We start from the raw sequence: 18696 nt of genomic DNA on the forward strand, positions 1-18696 counted from the left end.
GTCAATCGTGATGTAGTTAGATTTTTTTTTTTTTAAGTTAAAAAAAAAAGTGATGCCCTCACATTCTTAGTGGAGCGCCCATCTTGACAACCCACTCCCGTTCGGTTCACTAATTTGAGTTTTTAATTCGAGTTGAAATGTGATGTTGTGTGAGAGCTTTTTACTGTAATAAAAAAGTTAGATGTGACTGTTTCTGAGAGCTTTTTACTGTAACAAAACTCAAATTCTAAACTCGAATCAACGAAAAGAACGGGGCCTATATCTATTTATAGTAAAAAAAATAAAAAAGTGATGTCATTTGTTGGGGGATAAAAAAACAATTTCACACCTCATTTGTTAAATTATATTAATGCCAGAGTTATTTAGTATATCTAAACACAATCAGCTGTGATAAATAATTCTTAACTTTTAACGGTTAATTACCCTCAAAAGATGTTATAAGAGTGAGAAATGACCTTCATTGTTTACGTGCACGTCATGTAATTAAAATCGTCAAAAAACAAAAAATAAAAAAACAAATGCTGATTTTTATTTGTCTTTAATTGTAAAAATTTTAAAGTTGAAAGAGTCAATTGTAAAACAAAATAGAGATTAAATTGCTAAATTCAAAAAATTAAAAGAGTGTCTATAAAAAATGTCTTAATTAAAAGTATAATTTTAACCTCATTGCAGACAATGATAATCAATCTCTAAATGCTAAATGAGAGATTACGATAAGTTGTTTTTGAATGCTGCCGCCACCACATATGATAAGTGATTAGATTATTATGTTTACTCAGGGACGGAATCAGTTTGGACTTATGGGTCAGTTTCCTCTTAATTCATGCTGCTCCTTTACATCCTTCTTCTTTTTTTTTTTTTTTTTTTTTTTTAAATTTGTAATATATATAATTATATCCTCTTCCTTCATATTAAAAGACCAAAATAAACTAAACTTGGAGTACTCTACTACTACATATAGTTAGAGGAAAAAATGATATCCATAGAAAAAGAAAGTAAAATGGAAAAGTAATGGATAAGTGTTTATTTAATTTCACTATTAGTTTGCTTCAAATTTTGGTGCTACTCATTCCCCTTGAAATATACATATATATATATATATATATATATCACGACTACCGTATTTATTAATCTAGCATTGGATTACTATATTCCTAAACTGTCCAAATGGGAAGTACTCTTTGAGCTATGATTGAGCATATTCTCCATAATCTCGAGAAAGTGAGATTTGTTATATTCTCCATAATCTCGGAGAAAGTGAGATTTGTTTACAATATTTAGCACGATGCAACAAAAAAGAGAGAGAGAGAGAAAAAAAAAAAAAGAGTAGCAAACCAACTTAGTAGGCACAACTTTTTTGTTTGTTTGTTTGGGCACAATACAAGTTTTAGTCCAAATACAATGACAAAATTAGCAATTAATGGTATATCCAATATCTGGTGTGTATGAATTGCCGTATAGATTAGAGAAACCTAAAGCCCTCACAGGACTTAAATGACATGGTCACGTGCAAGTAAGATCACATTTCAGGATTCTAGCGAAAAACATAACACATTTTGGGAAGTTTCCCAGGGCTACTAAATTCAAAGGAATGCAAACTTTTCTAAGAACAAAAGAAAAATGTAACGTTTGCTTCCGTTCAATTCGCTGATTCGAGTTTATAATTCGAGTTGAGATGTGATTTTATGTGAAAGTTTTTTACTGTAGCAAAAAAGTTAGAGTGACTGTTTCTGAGAGTTTTTTACTGTACAAAATTTGAATTCTAAACTCGAATCATCGAAATGAACGGGGCCAATTGTTTGTTTTAGTGTGTAATGCCTATGGCCCACTTATAATTTTAGTGTAGGATGTCATTTTCCTTTATTTTTGTATTTTTTATTTGTTTTTATTTTTGTTTACATCAAAGTCATGCTGTCTTGCATATATGGCTGTCAAATAGTGGACCCAAAAATTGGTCAGCCTCATATTATGTAAGTTTGTTAGGGTATGAATCAGAGCATGTCTGAGCAGCATTATTCAGAGACAATACAAGAATATGATGACATAAGTATCCACCGAATTTTCTGTATCCTTTTGGTAAAAAACTTCTTTATTGTTGCTTAAAATGTTTGAAAGTACTATTTTTAGTTGCTGGAGACAAGGAATAAATTTACTGGGTTTTATTTTCTATTTATTCAGATATGTATATGTATGTATAAATATTGTAGAAAATTATATATAATTATATTTTACTGTAAAATCCTCTACCGATAGTGTACATTTTTAACTTGTAAATCTAATTAAAATCACACTAAAATAAAAATAGTACGTAGATAATTTTTGATATAGATCTAATAATTAAAAAATTAAAATCTATTTGTAGTTTATTTAAATTTTACGGTAAAAATTTCTTTATATATTTCAACTTTTCTATTTTCTTTTTATTTTTTATTTTTTTGGGTGAAAAAAGCCCGTGAATAACACCTTGAGGCTTGAGACATGTAAAGTAACTCTTTACTTTACACACTAATGATCCATGAACAGAAAATCCATCAAGGTTTTTTTTTTTTTTAATTTAAAATTAAATTATGGATCGACTTCTTCCGAAACATTGAATGCAGAGACCCTTTCTGACAATATTGATTGCATATGGCAACGCATGCAATTATTAAAATGAAAGAGATTTTTTTAAAATTTATTATAAACAAATATATACATTACAAAAATTTTGAGGATATCAGAGAGCTTATCTCAGATGTGCGCAGTGGCAATGTTAGCTACGTTTTCCGTACAGGAAATTGCGTAGCTCACTGTTTGGTAAATTTTGTTAATTTTTCAGTCATGTGATTATGTATCGTGTGAATTTATGCCTCAGTTTATAGGCAAGTTTCTAAATTGGGATTGCTATGATTTGCGTTAATTAAAGTCATCCATTTAAAAAAAAAAAGAAAAAAACTAGTGACGAAATCAGGATTTGTTGGTAGGGGGGTTAAATTTTTTTTTTAATTAAGATTATATTAATATGTATATATATACATATATATATAACAGTTTTTGTTTATTAAATGTAGATAACTATTAATTTACGGGAAATCAAATCTAATTTATACACATACTTATTATATTAAAATTAAAATTAATATATTAAAAAAAAAAAAGCTGAGACTATGCGCCTCATGTCTCCGTCACTGCTTAGAATCACTGTGATTTGGGTTTAAAAAGTTTTTTTTTCTCAAAAAAATTTAAGTTTAAAAAATTATATTACAATGTTTTCTCTCTTAAAACTTGAATTTTAATTTAAACCACTTAGAATTGAACCTACCTTTAAAACGGGTACATTTATGCATGTGTAAATAGAGGTAGAGATACTTTTGAATGTTAAATCTAGCGAAAATAGAATTAAATTTAAAAATATTTAAAAATGATATAATCCGATATAGAACTCTTGTAATAAATAGTAAATATTAAAACATATAAAACTAGAAACAGACAATAACTCATGGTTGGCAGCCTGCTGGCATGTCCATCGGGGCGTGTAGATATATATAGCAAATTGTGTAAACATTCTCTGTTTAAAAATTGGTTCATCTTGTCCCCCAAATTGAAAACCACATAAAATGTAATAATGAAGCACAAATTTAAATAGACATAATATGCACGCTAATTAGTGAATTCATATTTTTTTATTAAAAATAAAAAGGGATAAGTAACCTCATACTACTACTCAAATCATTGTAAGATCACTCTTCAAATGACCCAACTAAGAGGCATAATTACATTCTCTCACTGCGGAACAAGAAAAATCAATCCTTGGCTCATAGGAGATAGAGCATTGATAAGTCGTCTTAAATTGAAATGCCAATAAAAATAACGCATACAGAAGATTAATGAGACATAATTTAATGTAGTACTACATATCAAGATTTGGATAATCTCCACTTACAAATTACAACTTTTCATAGTAATTCAACAGTTCTTTATTTGAAAATTTTTATGGTAGTAATTATTATTTTACTTTTTGATAGTAACTATCGTTTTTAATTATTAGAGTTATTTTTCATGGTGTGATATGTGAGTAGGAACAATTATGTGTTTCACATTATAAATTTTTAGCGTGAACAGTCATAAATCTGATTATGAAATCGCTCATAAATCTGACAATGAAATCGCTCATAAACCTGACAATGAAATTGCTAGTCATTGGTAGGATGAAATAACAATTCCTACCTTAATCTTGGATGTAAAATCTTTTGATAGTATCCTGGATATAATTAAAAAGTTGGATATCAACTTATCAAATTATATGCAAAATTATGACGCGAAACAGAGGGATAATATCATTGTAGGGTATCAAAAATATTAGCATAGGATTTCATTTTAAATTGTTAAATTTGTATCCACTTCTATCGGTTGTATATATTTTTATTTTAATTTAATTTTTTAACTAAATTTAAGAGATTATAGTAGAACATGAAAAAATAAATTATCAGTAGGTTTACGTTTTTTAGTCCCCAAATTTGTACTAGAAATTATTTTTTCTTTATACCTTTTTGATTTCACGTGATTTTGATTAAATTTAACGATAAAAAATGTACACTACTAATAAGAGATTCTACTGTAAAAATACCTTTAAATTTAACACTCAAAACATTCACCGCATACTTTTGAGGAAAAAAATAGTTTTTACGATAAGATCGATAAGATCTAAAAAATAAACTATAAATATGTATTATTTTTCAACTGATAAATTTATATCAAAAATTATTTTTTCTATGCACTTTTCTATCATCATATGATTTTGATGAGATTCAACGTAACAAAAGAAAAAATAAAAATACATCTAGAGGCCACACGGAGAAGTACCTTTTAAAAAAGTTATTTTCTTTGTCCTCATAGGTTAAAACTTATGTGTTGTTTGGTTGTTAAATTCACATCATGATTTGAATCAAGATTTATGGTTCGTTACAGTGTTTTTTCTCACAAAAAATATACATAAATAAAAAATAATTCAAATCTTATAATTCAAATTCATAAACCAAACATCACCTTACTCTCTTACAAAATGTGAACTTCACAAGTGAATCCATATAGGTCTGATAGGCCCACTTTCTTTGAAAGAGTGGAGATAATATTCAAAAAAATAGAGAGTTCATATTTAAGAGTATATAAATTTAAATTTTTACTTATTATTTTTGATAAATATTAATATCTTAATTTATACGCTTTTAAAAAATATTTATTAAATTACCCAATATATTCTCATCAAATTATACAACATTTTTCTTAAAAAAAAAAAAAAAAAAAAACCTCACGTCTCCTTTAAAATGGAAAAAAAAAAAACCTGTGTGGCTTGGAAGATAACAGAAGTACATCACAGCTTCCACGGGTCCCACCAGAACCTGCATCAAATCCAATCAAATTAAAGCGGACCCACACATCTCCAGCCCATCAAAGCATCTAACGGTCCACCCATAACTCAGATGTAAACTATTCCAATCAGCGACACTGACAAATCCGGTAATTCCGCAAGAACAATAATGGCATTTTAGGTACACCGGTAAATCTTGCCCGTAACGCGTAGCAAACCGGCAACACCCGGTCACTTTCCGTCCCACCGACAGCCTCAGCCAGTCACCCCACGTAATCGCCAAAAACCGGTCCGTACGTCCCTCACCAGGAATCCCACATGAGACAACCTCCATTTAAAACTCTCTCTCTCTCTCTCTCTCTCTCTCTTCGTAGAAAGAGAAAGCTCACACCTGGTTCGCATACAGATATATACAGGCCTATATTTATAGTAAGAGAAAGTGATAGAACAGAAAGTTACAATCCCGAAGTTTGTCTCTTTCTCTCTCTTCATTGCCATTGTTGGAAGCTGAGCCACAAAGAAAGCTTCGGTTTCGGGTAAAAACTTTGAACTTTTATACACTGTTTCTGGTTTATTATCCATCGCAGCTTTTACCGCTTTTTTGTTTGTTTGTTTGTTCGTCTTTGCCTTTTCTTTTCTTGTACTGTGTCGAGAAAATTGACAGCTCGGAAGGTGGCCATAATGCTTTTGTAGGGAGAGAAAGAGAAAGAGAAAGAGAGAGAGTTCTGATTGTGAAGCTTCTTTTTCGTGGCTATCTCAATTTTCACTAGAGAGTTCTGATTGTCAAGCTTCTTTTTCGTGGCTATCTCAATTCTCACTAGATCCCAAACGCTTTTTTTTTTTGTGCGTTTTCTTTTGTTGTTTTGGCGTTTCTCTCTGGTTTTTCTGTATCGTTTCGAAACGCAGTTTTGCTTCTTTTGTCTCTGTTGTTTCAGATGAATTTCCAGGTTTGAGTACTCGAAATTTGGCATTTTTTGTTTTGCATTTCGTTTCTTTTTCTTTTTTATTTCTTTTTAAAAGGAAAACTAAATTTAGCTTCTCTTTCAAGTTAAAAGCTCTGCTTTCGAGCCTTTTTTTTTTTAAAATTTTCCGATGACTCGACGGCCAATTTACGTTCTAGATCTCGCTACGTCAGTATATAGAAATATCGACGGCGTCTTTCGAGTGACGTGGCATCACCGGAGTGTTACAGTTGACCTTACAGCAGTGGCGGCAGTTAGAAATGGAAATTTTCTCTCATTTTATTGATATGATCAAGATCAAGATTTTTTTTTCCCCCATTTTCTGTGAGAAAATTTTAATATAATTGTTGAAAAAGTAGAATTATAAAGATCTGGAAATAGAAAATTACATTGACTATCTATTGGCTACATTCAAGCCTGAGATATTTCTTTCTAGACTTATTCGATCTGAGATAGTGACTTTTAATGGCATAGTTTTATGGGAGCCATTGATTTTTTGTTTTTTTGTTTTTTTTCCCTGTGATAAAGATTCTTTATGTCCTTAATTATTACAGACCAATAATTTTTTCAAATCACGTCTATATTGTCTGCCTTTTCTTTTCTTTCTTTTTTTCCTTTTAATAATACAAACTTTTCAATATGGTGAACTTTTCATTCTCGTTTTTCTTCGTCAGTTAAATAAATTATAATAATGGTTGTGTATTCTGATGTTGATGCCCGTATACACTTTTTTCCCCCCTTTTATCTGTTTGATTTTTTGTGGTAATTTTGTGGATTGTAATTTTAGTAGTTCAGTCTCTTTATGATTTCCTAGTAAGCACTAATCATGGAAAAAGGGTTTTTTTTTTTTTTTTTTTCTCTACTAGATATGAAAACAAAGAACAATCACAGTACATGTCTTTTTAACTATCTGGTGCTCAAATCATGACGCATTGATGTCTTGTTTTCAGAATATTTGTCTTTCTGGGTGAGTGAAGAAAAAGTCAGAATTTTTTTTTTTAATTTTTTTATGAGAGGTAGGTGACAAGAAAATGGTTGCTGTGATATGTTAATGCTATAAAATAATACTTTTTAATTATTGTTGTTGATTTGTCCCTTATTTTTTTTAGGTAAAGATTTTCCGTTTGGCTGTGATTGGAGAAGTAGATCTTGTTAAAACCATGAAGGAGGTTGACAAAAGGAAAACTCCCAATAATAACCGGACAAAGCGCGCTGGAAAACCCGAAAAGAGAGACCAAAAGCCTAATCAGGGCAATACTGGAAAAACTTTGAATGTAAAAGACACCCAAACTAAAGCATCTCATGCTAAACCAGACTCCAGAACTTTAGTAAGTGATTTGAACACGGGCGCAGAGCCCTCTGAAGTTTATGAAAACGTGGTCATACATTATGTCGATGATGTCAACAGGTCTGAAGAAGCAGCTCAAGAACCGAGACCCAACCAAATGGTTTCCAAAGAGATCATGGATGAAGTTGTAGATGACAATTCTAGTGAGTTCGATAAAGAATCTAAGCAGGGAAAGGAAGAAGTTTCTGAATCTGAGATGATTAAGGATTCGGCATCATCTCAAGGGGATTCTCTTGTGGCCGAGGATGAGAAAGTAGAAGAGAGTGTTTCAAGAGTTGCCGAAAGTATGTCGAAGAAGAGTTCCACAGAAAGAAGTTCTGAGGGATCCAAAGAGAGATCTCATCAATCCAAGTCATCACACCAAACTCCCCAGAAACCTAATAACACAAATAGAAGGCCTTCTAGGGAAGCCACCAAAAGTTCTTCCCAGAGCAATTCTAAAAATGTTAAAGTTCCTTCTAAACCTTCATCTGAGTCTTCCGAGGGAGTTGATGACAAGGTTGTTGCAGAGGTAGAAGGAATTCATACCTTGAATGAGACCCCGAATGGTGCCAAGAGTATTGGAAGCAACAACGATACAGTTGATACCGAAGAAAATGGTGAACACGAGAATGAAGCAGCTTTGGAGAAAAAGATAGAAGAAATGGAAACAAGAATCGAGAAACTTGAAGAAGAATTGCGAGAAGTTGCCTCTCTAGAAATTTCTCTCTATTCAGTTGTACCGGAACATGGGAGCTCAGCACATAAGGTCCATACACCTGCTCGACGGCTCTCTAGGATTTATATCCATGCTTGCAAATATTGGACTCAAGTCAAGCGAGCTACCATTGCTAGAAACACTGTGTCGGGGCTTCTTTTGATTGCCAAGTCATGCGGTAATGACGTTCCTAGGTACAAGCATTAACATTTGATATCTAAGTGACTTAGAAAAAACGTTTCAACTTTCAGTTTAGAAATGATTAGTATCTTTCTGTTTTTTCTGCATTTTTAAGGTTAACCTTCTGGCTGTCAAACACTGTTGTGCTGAGGGAGATCATTTCTCAAGCATTTGGTGGTTCACGTCACTCAAGTCCAGCGATGCGGTTGACTGAGTCAAATGGGAATGGAAAGAGAAGTGAAATGAAGTCGACGATGAAATGGAAGGGGATTTCTGGTAGCAAACAAATAAATGCTTTTACGCCACTGCTGGAAGATTGGCAAGAGACAGGAACCTTCACAGCTGCGCTTGAAAAGGTTGAATCCTGGATTTTCTCTCGGGTGGTTGAGTCAGTTTGGTGGCAGGTAATTCACAGAAACTACCAATAAAATATCATTTTCATATGATGGAAACAATTGCATATCTTTGTTCCCTTAATTTCTTGTTTAATATCCTTGGTTGCTTGACAGTTCATTTTGTTGATTCATTATAATTGTTTTCAGTCGAACTACCTGCTTTGTCCTCTTTGCTGAATTAGATCTTTTTTTCAGGCTTTGACTCCATACATGCAATCTCCTGTTGAGGATTTGTCGAATAATAAGAGCATTGGAAGATTGTTAGGACCGGCATTGGGAGATCAAAAGCAAGGCAGCTTTTCAATCAACCTGTGGAAAAATGCCTTCCAGGATGCAGCTCAACGGCTTTGCCCTGTTAGAGCTGGGGGGCATGAGTGTGGTTGCTTGCCCGTGTTGGCAAGAATGGTTTGTAATTTTTTTTATGTATCATACTTTGTAATTAGTTTCAATTCCTTTGTCTCAAGCATCCAAACATAATCTTAAATCTCTTAAATTATCTCATCTTCATGTGTGCTTCAGCAGACAACCTTTATCAGCTTCCACAAGTCCCATGGTTAATTAGTAATATAGTATCTATTTGCTTGATTAGGTTATGGAACAGAGTATTGCCAGACTTGATGTGGCAATGTTTAATGCCATCTTGCGTGAATCAGCCCACGATATTCCGACTGATCCTGTGTCGGATCCCATAGTCGACTCCAAGGTTCTTCCTATTCCAGCTGGGGATTTGAGCTTTGGATCTGGCGCACAACTTAAGAATTCAGTATGTGTTAATCTCTCTTCTTTTTTTTGTTTTTGTTTTTCCTTCTCATTTTCATACAAGAAATCGACATCCGTATTTAGTTTTTATTGTTTATCAATCTTCTAGAAAAATTTAATGCTTCAATCCATTTGTAGCTGGTCATCTGTCCTGTAAGTATGCGTGGTACATCCCTAGAGTATATGACATTTCTTTTATTATCAATATATCCTTGGATAGACTTGTAAAAAAATATTTTATCCTCGAGATCACATGTGTGAAACGATTACAGTTGCAAGTGTCACAGGTTAATGAGAGCGTTTTTCTTGCAGGTGGGCAATTGGTCAAGATGGCTAACTGATATGTTTGGCATAGATGCGGATGATGTGCCGCAAGAAGATCAGGATTGCAATGACGGCGATGACAGGCAGGGAGGAGATGGTGAACCAAAATCCTTCCTTCTTCTTAATTCCTTGAGTGATCTTTTGATGCTTCCGAAAGACATGCTTATGGACCGATCAATCCGAAAGGAGGTTGATTTTATAACTTCATCACATTTATATTTAAACTACGTCATGCTATTCATGTTTTATTTAATTTGCACACAACTCTTGATTTGAATGGTCCTTCTCTTGTAATGTCCTCTAGGTGTGCCCATCAATTAGTCTTCCATTGATTAAACGGATACTCTGTAACTTCACTCCTGATGAGTTCTATCCAGATCCTGTTCCTGGAGCTGTCTTAGAGGCCCTAAATGCCGAGGTATGATAGTAAGTTTGAAGTTTATGCTCTCGTGTCTACAGATTGATAAGTCTTTAAACTTTATAGCCTATAGTTCTATGTTTGATGAAAATTGATTTAGAGGAAACAGTGGATGGATGCTGTACTTTTTTGAATATAAGCGAATTCCTTGCAGATGAATGACATCACTTTTGGGATTAATATGTTTTACTTGATTAAGCCCAAAAATCTTGTTTTAACTGCTAGAAAGACAACTTCCAAAAGCGGGCGCATGATATATTTTTACTGCATTTTTGTATAGAGCATTGTGGAGAGGAGGCTGTCAGGAGACTCCATGAAAAGCTTCCCTTACACAGTGGACCCGGTTGTGTATACTCCGCCGTCCCCTACTGACGTGGCAGAAAAGTGTGTGGTTTCGGACACAGGAGGGAGATCTGAATTGGCAAGGAATGTTTCTGTTATACAGAGAAAAGGTTATACTAGTGATGAGGAACTGGAGGAGCTGGAATCTCCTCTAATGTCCATCATTGACAAGTTACCATCGACTCCAAGTACAATCGCGAACGGAAACGGAAAATACAAGGACAGTACAGGGTATGCCTGTGCAAATGAAAGGTATGAACTCCTCAGTGAGGTCTGGTCTGTGTGACAACGTTGACAACAATGCGTTATGTATTTTACACACCGCGATGTCTGTATCCAAAACGAAATATCGAGATTGAGAATAAACAGATTAGTTGTTTATAGATGAAGGTCACAAAGGATTTTGAGTCTTTTAGGGAAGATTCTAAATGAGGCCAATTGGCCAAAGCCAACAATTTTCTTGTACATCAAATGGAGTTTTGTTTTACCGTATAGCATTTAATGAGATTTCATCTGGTTCAGTTGTTGTGTATTCATGTTGGATCTCGTTGACAAGAAGTGTACACGCAGAACATACTACCAAACTTCACAATCTGTTATGAAAAATTTCTTTTAGAAAGTCTCATTGTATAAGCCACCTTCCTCACTATATAAGCCGGAAAAAGTTAGTGAAAAAAAGGAAGAAGAAAACCATCCTCGTTTTCGGTGGGTGCAGATTTTGAGACCAAATGTGATGCATTCAGCCTAAATGCGTAATCTTTAATCTTTAGTTTTTAACATTCATAAAAATGCCAAAAAAAGTTTTTTTCTTCCTTTTAACATGTGGCATGACAATGTAATTTCTCATTCTTTTTGACACATAGCATCACATTTATGTTTTTTTTTTTAAAAAAAAAATAATAATTTTTAAGCATTTTCCTAATTTCTTTTTATACGTTATTTTTTTCTCTATTTGTTTCTTTTTTTTATTTAGCAAAGTTCCTGTACGGTTTATTTTTTATCAACATAATTTAGAATATATCAAACTAAAATATTTAATAAAATCAATCTTAAAAAAAATTAAATTTTTATTTATTTTTTTAGTTGAATCTCTATTTAAAATTATTTTTTTATATAAACTAGAAATGATTTTTCTGATATTTTTAAAATTTAATTGTTTCATGGGTATGTTGAGTTTGATTTTATGAATACTGTGTTATTTTAGGCACTTGTATTAAAAAGGGGTTAGAAGTGGTTTTAAAACAAAATACAGAGGGTGCTTTTAGATATTTTCCTTATTTATTTTTTTGATCAGTCCCTATTAAACTATTTTTTTCTTCAAATGTTCCTTGATTTAAATAGGAATAACCAATATATCTTCTATTATTTTATAGTTTCGACCAAAACAATGCTTGCTTTGATTAAAGCTCCTTTTTCTACTCTTTTTATCAGGGTTCAAGTTTTTAATTGTGAATTATCTCTGTTGAAATAGTTTCTCACATATAAGCCTACTCAATATTCTTTTTCTAACACTCACATTTTTTTCCCTAATCGCTTTATTGAAATCATATCTTATCAAATTATCCCTGCCTAATATTTTTTCCTTGTACCTTCTCAAATGCTCTTTTCATATATGCACCCCATAAATAATTTACTCTCTAATTTACTTTACTAAAAACATTAATTTTCTTTTTAACTATGCTCCGCTTAAAGTTTTTTATGTTTTATTTTTTTTACTAAACTAAACTCTTAAAGGAATAATAAGTCAATAAAAAAATAAAAAAATATTGAAGAAATTTTAGGAATATATATCTAGAAAAAAAAGAAACAAATTGAATACACCTGCCTAGCATATGCTTTAAACTAGTCCTAAAAAGCTTTATGAAGAAGTGTTATTAGCCCTTCAAATCTTAACACATCTACACGGGATATTTAAAACCTTCCTGGGACAAATAGAAGTGCTCAGTACTAACAGTTTTCTAACCTCCTCCTAAAAAAATAAAAAATAAAAAATAAATAATGAAAAACTCTTTTTTGCCTTATGGGGATATATCTCTGTAAGTGAGTTCCACTTGGTGAGACCCATGTGGGCCCTATTGATGTGCTCATTTTTTGAGTCTGACAAGATTATATATGTCCCCATCAAGACTTTTAAGAGTATTCTAAATAAATTAAAATAAACCGTTTCAAAAAAATAATAATGAAAATTTTAAGAGTTTGTTTAGTTCGTTGATTTAAATTTTTAATTTGAGTTGAAATATGACTTTATGTGAGAGTTTTTTATTATAACAAAAAAGTTAGACGTGAATGTTTCTGAGAACATTTTATTGTAGCAAAACTCGAATTCTAAACTTAAATCGGTGAAATGAACAGGGCCTAAATAAATTAAAATAAACCGTTCTAAAAAAATAACAATGAAATAAAAACCACCGGAAGGAGTAGAAAGTTTCTGTTGAATATGGAAGATCTACATTTCTGAAATAAACCCATGCTTTGCTGGGGTTCCAACATGACTATTTAATTTCAAAATACCATTTAATGTACTAATCACAGCTACAACTTAGGATTTGAGAGATTGAAAACATTCAAGGTTTAGCAGCACATAAACATATAGCTTGCTTAAACTACACTTTTAAAGTTGAAGAAATCCCAAAGTTTTTAATTGGCTGGACAAAAGGCTATTTGCCTGATCTCTAACCTCAAGATGTTTGCCTAAAGGGTTTGAAGCAACTTGAGCTTGCATGCTGAAACCCTGACCCAAGACCTTTCAGCTCTTGTTCTTTAAACAGTTGAGACATGTATGGTGGATAGAGATTGGAGCTCCAAAGTTCAAACTCCGGCAGGAGAGTATCCGCCTCTTGCAAGATCGACGTCTGGCGGGGCTCCATTTGCTTGTATGATTGAAATGCACTAGAATTTGAGTGCTGGAAACCCATGGCGAGACTTCCATTATGTTCTCTTGGAAATTCCAGTTCCAATGATGCTATTTCTGAGAGAAACGGGACAAGAGCCCCATGTTGTGATCCCGACCCTGCTGATGAAATAACCGGTGTTTCGCTTAATGTGTTTGCATTTCCTGAGAAACCTGTTTCTGTTTGTTTGTCGATGAAGTTATGGAAGCTCAGGCTTCTCTTCTTCTTCCTGTTTCCAATACCAGAACTCTCTTGTCTCCTCGTGATGTTTGAGGCCGCGAATTTCGCTGTCAGATTCACCATCTTCTCTGTTTCTTTGTCCTTTTGCTCTGTTTCGCCTTGCAGGATGGCCTTGACATTGTAGCTATTTAAGTCAAAGTTTGTGATGGCCTTGAAGCCCTTCAACTTAATGCTCGCAATGTCAAAAGCTATCGCCGCTTCCTCTTCGCTCTCTATTTGTTTACAAAGAAAATGAATCACTTGTATTAGAGTCTCAAGTTGTGAAAAAAACTTCTATGTAATCTTTTTAGCCCGATATTGTTACTGCTTCTGTTTGTTTTGCATATGGATAGAGTAGATCAAATTTGAATAGTCATGTCAACTTTTAGATATCCTAAACTACATTAATGTTCAATAGAACAGTAAAAGAGTAACTTAACCAAAAGTTCCCAAGAAGCTGTCTTTGCCCGGGCCTTTCCTGGCTTGCCACTTCCCACTATTAGCGTGCCTGTTTCATAGTTGTTTTACTAAATATGAGAGAGAGAGAGAGAGAGAGAGAGAGGCAAGTGAAGTGACAAACAATATATATCAAGTACCTTACAACACCGCGGTACTTGGATTTCCCTCTCGAAAAGCTGCTGCTAGACCTGCAGTAGAGTTTTTACAAGCGCTTACTCTATTATGTTAGACAATATGCAGCAGAATGTAGAGCAATGAGTTACATCAAACATGATCCTGTTTATCATTACCTTCGAACAGCAACAACAACATCTTGGTCTGTTAGGTTTTCCATAGCCTCCAGTGCCTTCTCATAATCAATTATCTACAAGGCAAATGTTAAGCTTTTCTTCTACTACATAACACTAGTATCATAGTTTTTCTGGTCTTTCTCTCTCATGATAAACATAACACAAGACTATACTACTACGTAGAGATTGTGATAACATACCGGGAAATTAGTCTGCGCAGAGGTTCCCCAGAACTTCAAAGAAACCAAGTCATGAGCCCTCGCCGCATTTTCTTCCTGATCAAATCTACCTGCAGCTCATAAAACAGTTCCAAGTAATTTAAAAGCAACTTGATCATTAGAACACCAGCCAATGAGATGAATCTCATCCTGATCAGTCGATGATTAGTGAGCGTGGCTCCATGAAGGCCCGCACTTAACGATGATTAGATACTTGATCCATACTGATCAACAGCTGAGGTGTTCTTAGCATAACCATATAGTTCAATACGTAACCTTGATTATTATAAAATAAAGAGAGAAAAATCAACTCCCTGCTTGGGAGTAAGTATGATTGATGTATAGCAATAGCTTCACTTACCAAGATAAACTGCAGAAAACAGTGAACAGAAAAAGTCAAAAGAAGATAGATTTCATGTGCTTATAATGTTTTGATCAGATAAATACATACATACATACATACATAACTATATGTGTATACATAAATATATGTCAATTAAGTTCATTTACTTGTTCTCCCGGTCTTTGGTAAATGACCATTGTCATAAACATGAGCTACATATGTCTCTTTATCCTTGATCCTACATAATTTGTACCATAAATATTTTAGATATCAATTTCCAATTGTAACTTAAACTTTAAATAATAGGTTTAGAAACAATTCTGATACCGACTTTTGCACGCCGCGATATGTGGAGGATTTAAACCTAAAAATTGATTCTTCAAGAATTCCGAAATCTTTTTTTGTACCAAAATCGGGAAATGCTGAGTGAATTGGCTCTGTAAGCTGCCTGCTGCTTCTGCTGTTTGAACTGATATGTTCCATTTCCAATTAGGGGTACTCTAAGGGGATTTCAGAAACTGTTAGCTAGCTAGATTTCCTGCAATTTAGGCACATTAGAGAAAATTCTTCAGGGAAAGCTTTATATAGAAGCCTTTTCATGTCTTGTAAGATGTTCTCCAAAAAAAAAAATAAAATAAAATAAAATAAATCTATGGTTGTGTTATAACACCCAAAAATAATAAATAAATAAATAAATGCATTTATGTACTTGAACAAATTAGATAAACCCTTCATGTACTTTTACAGTACTTGCATAATAAAATTATGTTATAGATACAGATACAAACAATATACACGTAAAAACGCATAATCTTCTAATCAGTACTAGGAGTTGATTTTAAATTAGTGCCCCGAAATCATACTCAAATCACTTAACTTCCACCAATTTAGTACTGAGCATAATATATATATATATATATATACGGTACTCAATTTAGACATGCAGACCAAGAATTTTTCCAGATTAAGTATGGTTTAAATTATATATATGTGTGTGTATATATATATATATATGTTTATATATGTATACGGATTGTAAGGACAAACCTGTGGATATCAAGAAAATGTTTCAGCATATAGAGTACTCTTTAGCCGACTCATGAAAACCTTAGCTGTTGAATTGAATATCAGAACTCTCTCTCTCTCTCTCTCGCTCTATCTTCTTCCTCTTCTCTGCAAGTTTCTGGTTTTTGGCCTCCTTTTTAAGAAGAAGAGTTAGGAGTAAAAAGCCAGGCAATATTTTAACTCTCTTGTGATAGTCAAACAAAAAACTAGAGAGAGAATCATTCATCTCTGTCCAGAAGGAATTAAGTCACACGTTTAACGCATTTTATCATTCTGCCCAAAATCTAAAAAAAGGCTGTTCTATACTCGGATATCTCATTAATTCTCTGGGGATTATGCTTTTCATATATACTTTATAATATACATCTCTTTGCATTTAATTTTTCTAGATAGTTTAGCTTTTCCATGTACCACCTATATATATATATTTATGATGTTATATAGCTAGATAGTAATAAGAATCCAAAGTGGTGTAATAATCTGCAATCTGCAGTCAAACTCTCTTCAAGAAATACATTAAGATGATAATTAATAAGGGCACACCATGTTTTAGATCATAGCTAGTTTTTTTTTTCCCTTTCTTTTTTCAAAAGAAATCTTCAAGAATTTGCAAATATATTTTGCGAGGAAATGCTTGAGTCATGTACTCCATTTACTGTATATATAGTTTTGGGGAAGATGTTTAGCCAGGACAAAGTATAAAACATGATTAAAATTTATCAGTGTTTTAAAAATATCTATTTTTTATTTTTTATTTTAAAAAAAGTTCTTCTAAAGAAAACTATTATCTAATTTGTTCTCGAAGCTAATCGTTAAGTTGGATATTCTTTTTTAACATTCAGACTCATTTGTGTAATAAATCACACAATAATATTTTACGATCATCCATGTATTGGAATTTAAGCATGCATATAATAGAAGAGCCCGAGCTCATCAATAGAGTTTAAAATCTCTCCATCCAAATTCTTAAAAGCAACAAATCCAAATTAAATATCCGAAAACATGTACCCATATTAATAAAACAAGTTCTTCTCCAGTTCTTCTAGCTTCTCCGAGAGCAATTATCACTGCCCTGGCCCACCATGAGTAGTACTTCCATTGAACCCATCAAGAAAGCTAGGGTTTTGGAGCAGGTTCGGGAACTCGGCATCATTAATGTTACGATGATCATGACTAAAGAAATCATGAAAATCAGTTGTCCCCATCTGCTGAAACTCATTCCAGAAGATATCAGTTGAAGCGCCATCACCATCAATATCATATCGGTCACCGACTTCTGCACTCATTGTCCGATTGCCGGCATGTTCTTGATCATCGTTCGAACGACTTCCGGACCCTGCAGAAGTGAACAAATTAAGAAAGCTAGGGTTTCTTTGCAACTGACCATGATCATTTCCAGGGTTTTGCATTTGGTAGTCATGATGATGAAGAGACTGATCAAAGCTAGGGTTTTGGTGCAGATAAAACTGGTCCTGATCAAAGAGCTGAAGGTCCTCCAACTCTAGGTTTTCTATTCCCTTAATGATCCTCTGATCATCACCATGATCATCAGAAACCCCACCTACAAAAGTGGAGCTGCCAGTCATTTCAGGAGACGAATCAGCAAGATAGGAGCTAGGGTTTTGGCGATCAAGCGCCTTTTTCGCATTTTCAGTTGCTGGTGATGGAAAGGATTGGTTTTCAGCATGTGGGGTTGGCTGATCAGAGATGATGATCTGATGATCAAGATTTGATATGATTGGGGTTTCTTGTGCTTGCAGCTCTAGAACTGGGAATCTATTGTTCCAAGTCTTTCTGCTCAACTGAATAACTTCTTCAACTGCAGTCATTTTTAGCATTTTGGAAGCTCCTTTGCCAATTGGAAGCTTTGAGCTCTCCAGAATGTATTTGATGTCATAGTGGTTGAGATCAAAGTTGGTGATTGCATGCAGCCCTTTCATTCTTAAGACCGCAACATCATAAGCTCTCGCCGCTTCCACTTCAGTTTCTGGTATTAGTCATTGTTCAAAATTAGTTAACAAGAAATTAAAATGAGTATTGATAAATTAAAATGAGTACATGTGGTCTAATAAACTTAAAGAACTTCATGTTCAGAATTAGACGCTGTAATTCTATACTACCGAGAGCAATAAAATCGCAGGAAAAAAAAAAAGTACACAAACAAGAACACGCACAAGAGAAAACTATGTGCGAGAGCTACGTCTATTTTAATTTGTGTTGCATTAATACATTATGATAAAGAAGAAAACTATAAGAGAAATCGCACACCTTTCAGACTTATAGTGTTTTTCTCTAATCCCTTTCTTAACTATAAAAACAACGGCCCTCAATATAAAGAAAACTACAATAACTAAATTTATAAGTGTGAAAATCATCAAAATAACCTCTACACTTCAAGAGCAATAATTAGACTCTACAACTTAACCCTTCCAGCATTTT

General features: G+C 33.3%; 2 protein-coding genes across 6 annotated transcripts; one reads left to right on the forward strand and one right to left on the reverse strand.

The window, feature by feature from the left end:
• Positions 1 to 5726: 5726 nt before the first annotated feature.
• Positions 5727 to 11351, forward strand: LOC21410700. 5 transcript variants are annotated; one of them, XM_024175334.1, is made up of 9 exons: positions 5727 to 5883; positions 7260 to 7325; positions 7419 to 8548; positions 8650 to 8938; positions 9125 to 9334; positions 9519 to 9692; positions 10001 to 10201; positions 10317 to 10430; positions 10711 to 11351. In XM_024175334.1, exons 3-9 carry the CDS (start codon positions 7470 to 7472, stop codon positions 11056 to 11058), a joined length of 2415 nt encoding a protein of 804 aa, XP_024031102.1. In that variant the 5' UTR covers positions 5727 to 5883; positions 7260 to 7325; positions 7419 to 7469; the 3' UTR covers positions 11059 to 11351. The 5 variants fall into 5 exon arrangements, with proteins under 5 accessions (XP_024031102.1, XP_024031101.1, XP_024031103.1 ...); XM_024175335.1 differs by lacking the exon at positions 5727 to 5883 and adding an exon at positions 6111 to 6294; XM_024175333.1 differs by lacking the exon at positions 7260 to 7325.
• A 2099-nt stretch (positions 11352 to 13450) lies between these two features.
• On the reverse strand, positions 13451 to 15675 carry LOC21410701 (AP2-like ethylene-responsive transcription factor PLT1). Its single transcript, XM_024175401.1, has 8 exons — positions 15524 to 15675; positions 15360 to 15430; positions 15211 to 15219; positions 14832 to 14920; positions 14632 to 14705; positions 14479 to 14529; positions 14208 to 14212; positions 13451 to 14115 (listed from the first exon to the last, which is right to left on the reverse strand). Exons 1-8 carry the CDS (start codon positions 15673 to 15675, stop codon positions 13451 to 13453), a joined length of 1116 nt encoding a protein of 371 aa, XP_024031169.1.
• Positions 15676 to 18696: the final 3021 nt, after the last annotated feature.

The sequence above is a fragment of the Morus notabilis genome, unplaced genomic scaffold, assembly GCF_000414095.1.
Source record: "Morus notabilis unplaced genomic scaffold, ASM41409v2 Scaffold78, whole genome shotgun sequence".
Lineage (NCBI taxonomy): Eukaryota > Viridiplantae > Streptophyta > Magnoliopsida > Rosales > Moraceae > Morus > Morus notabilis.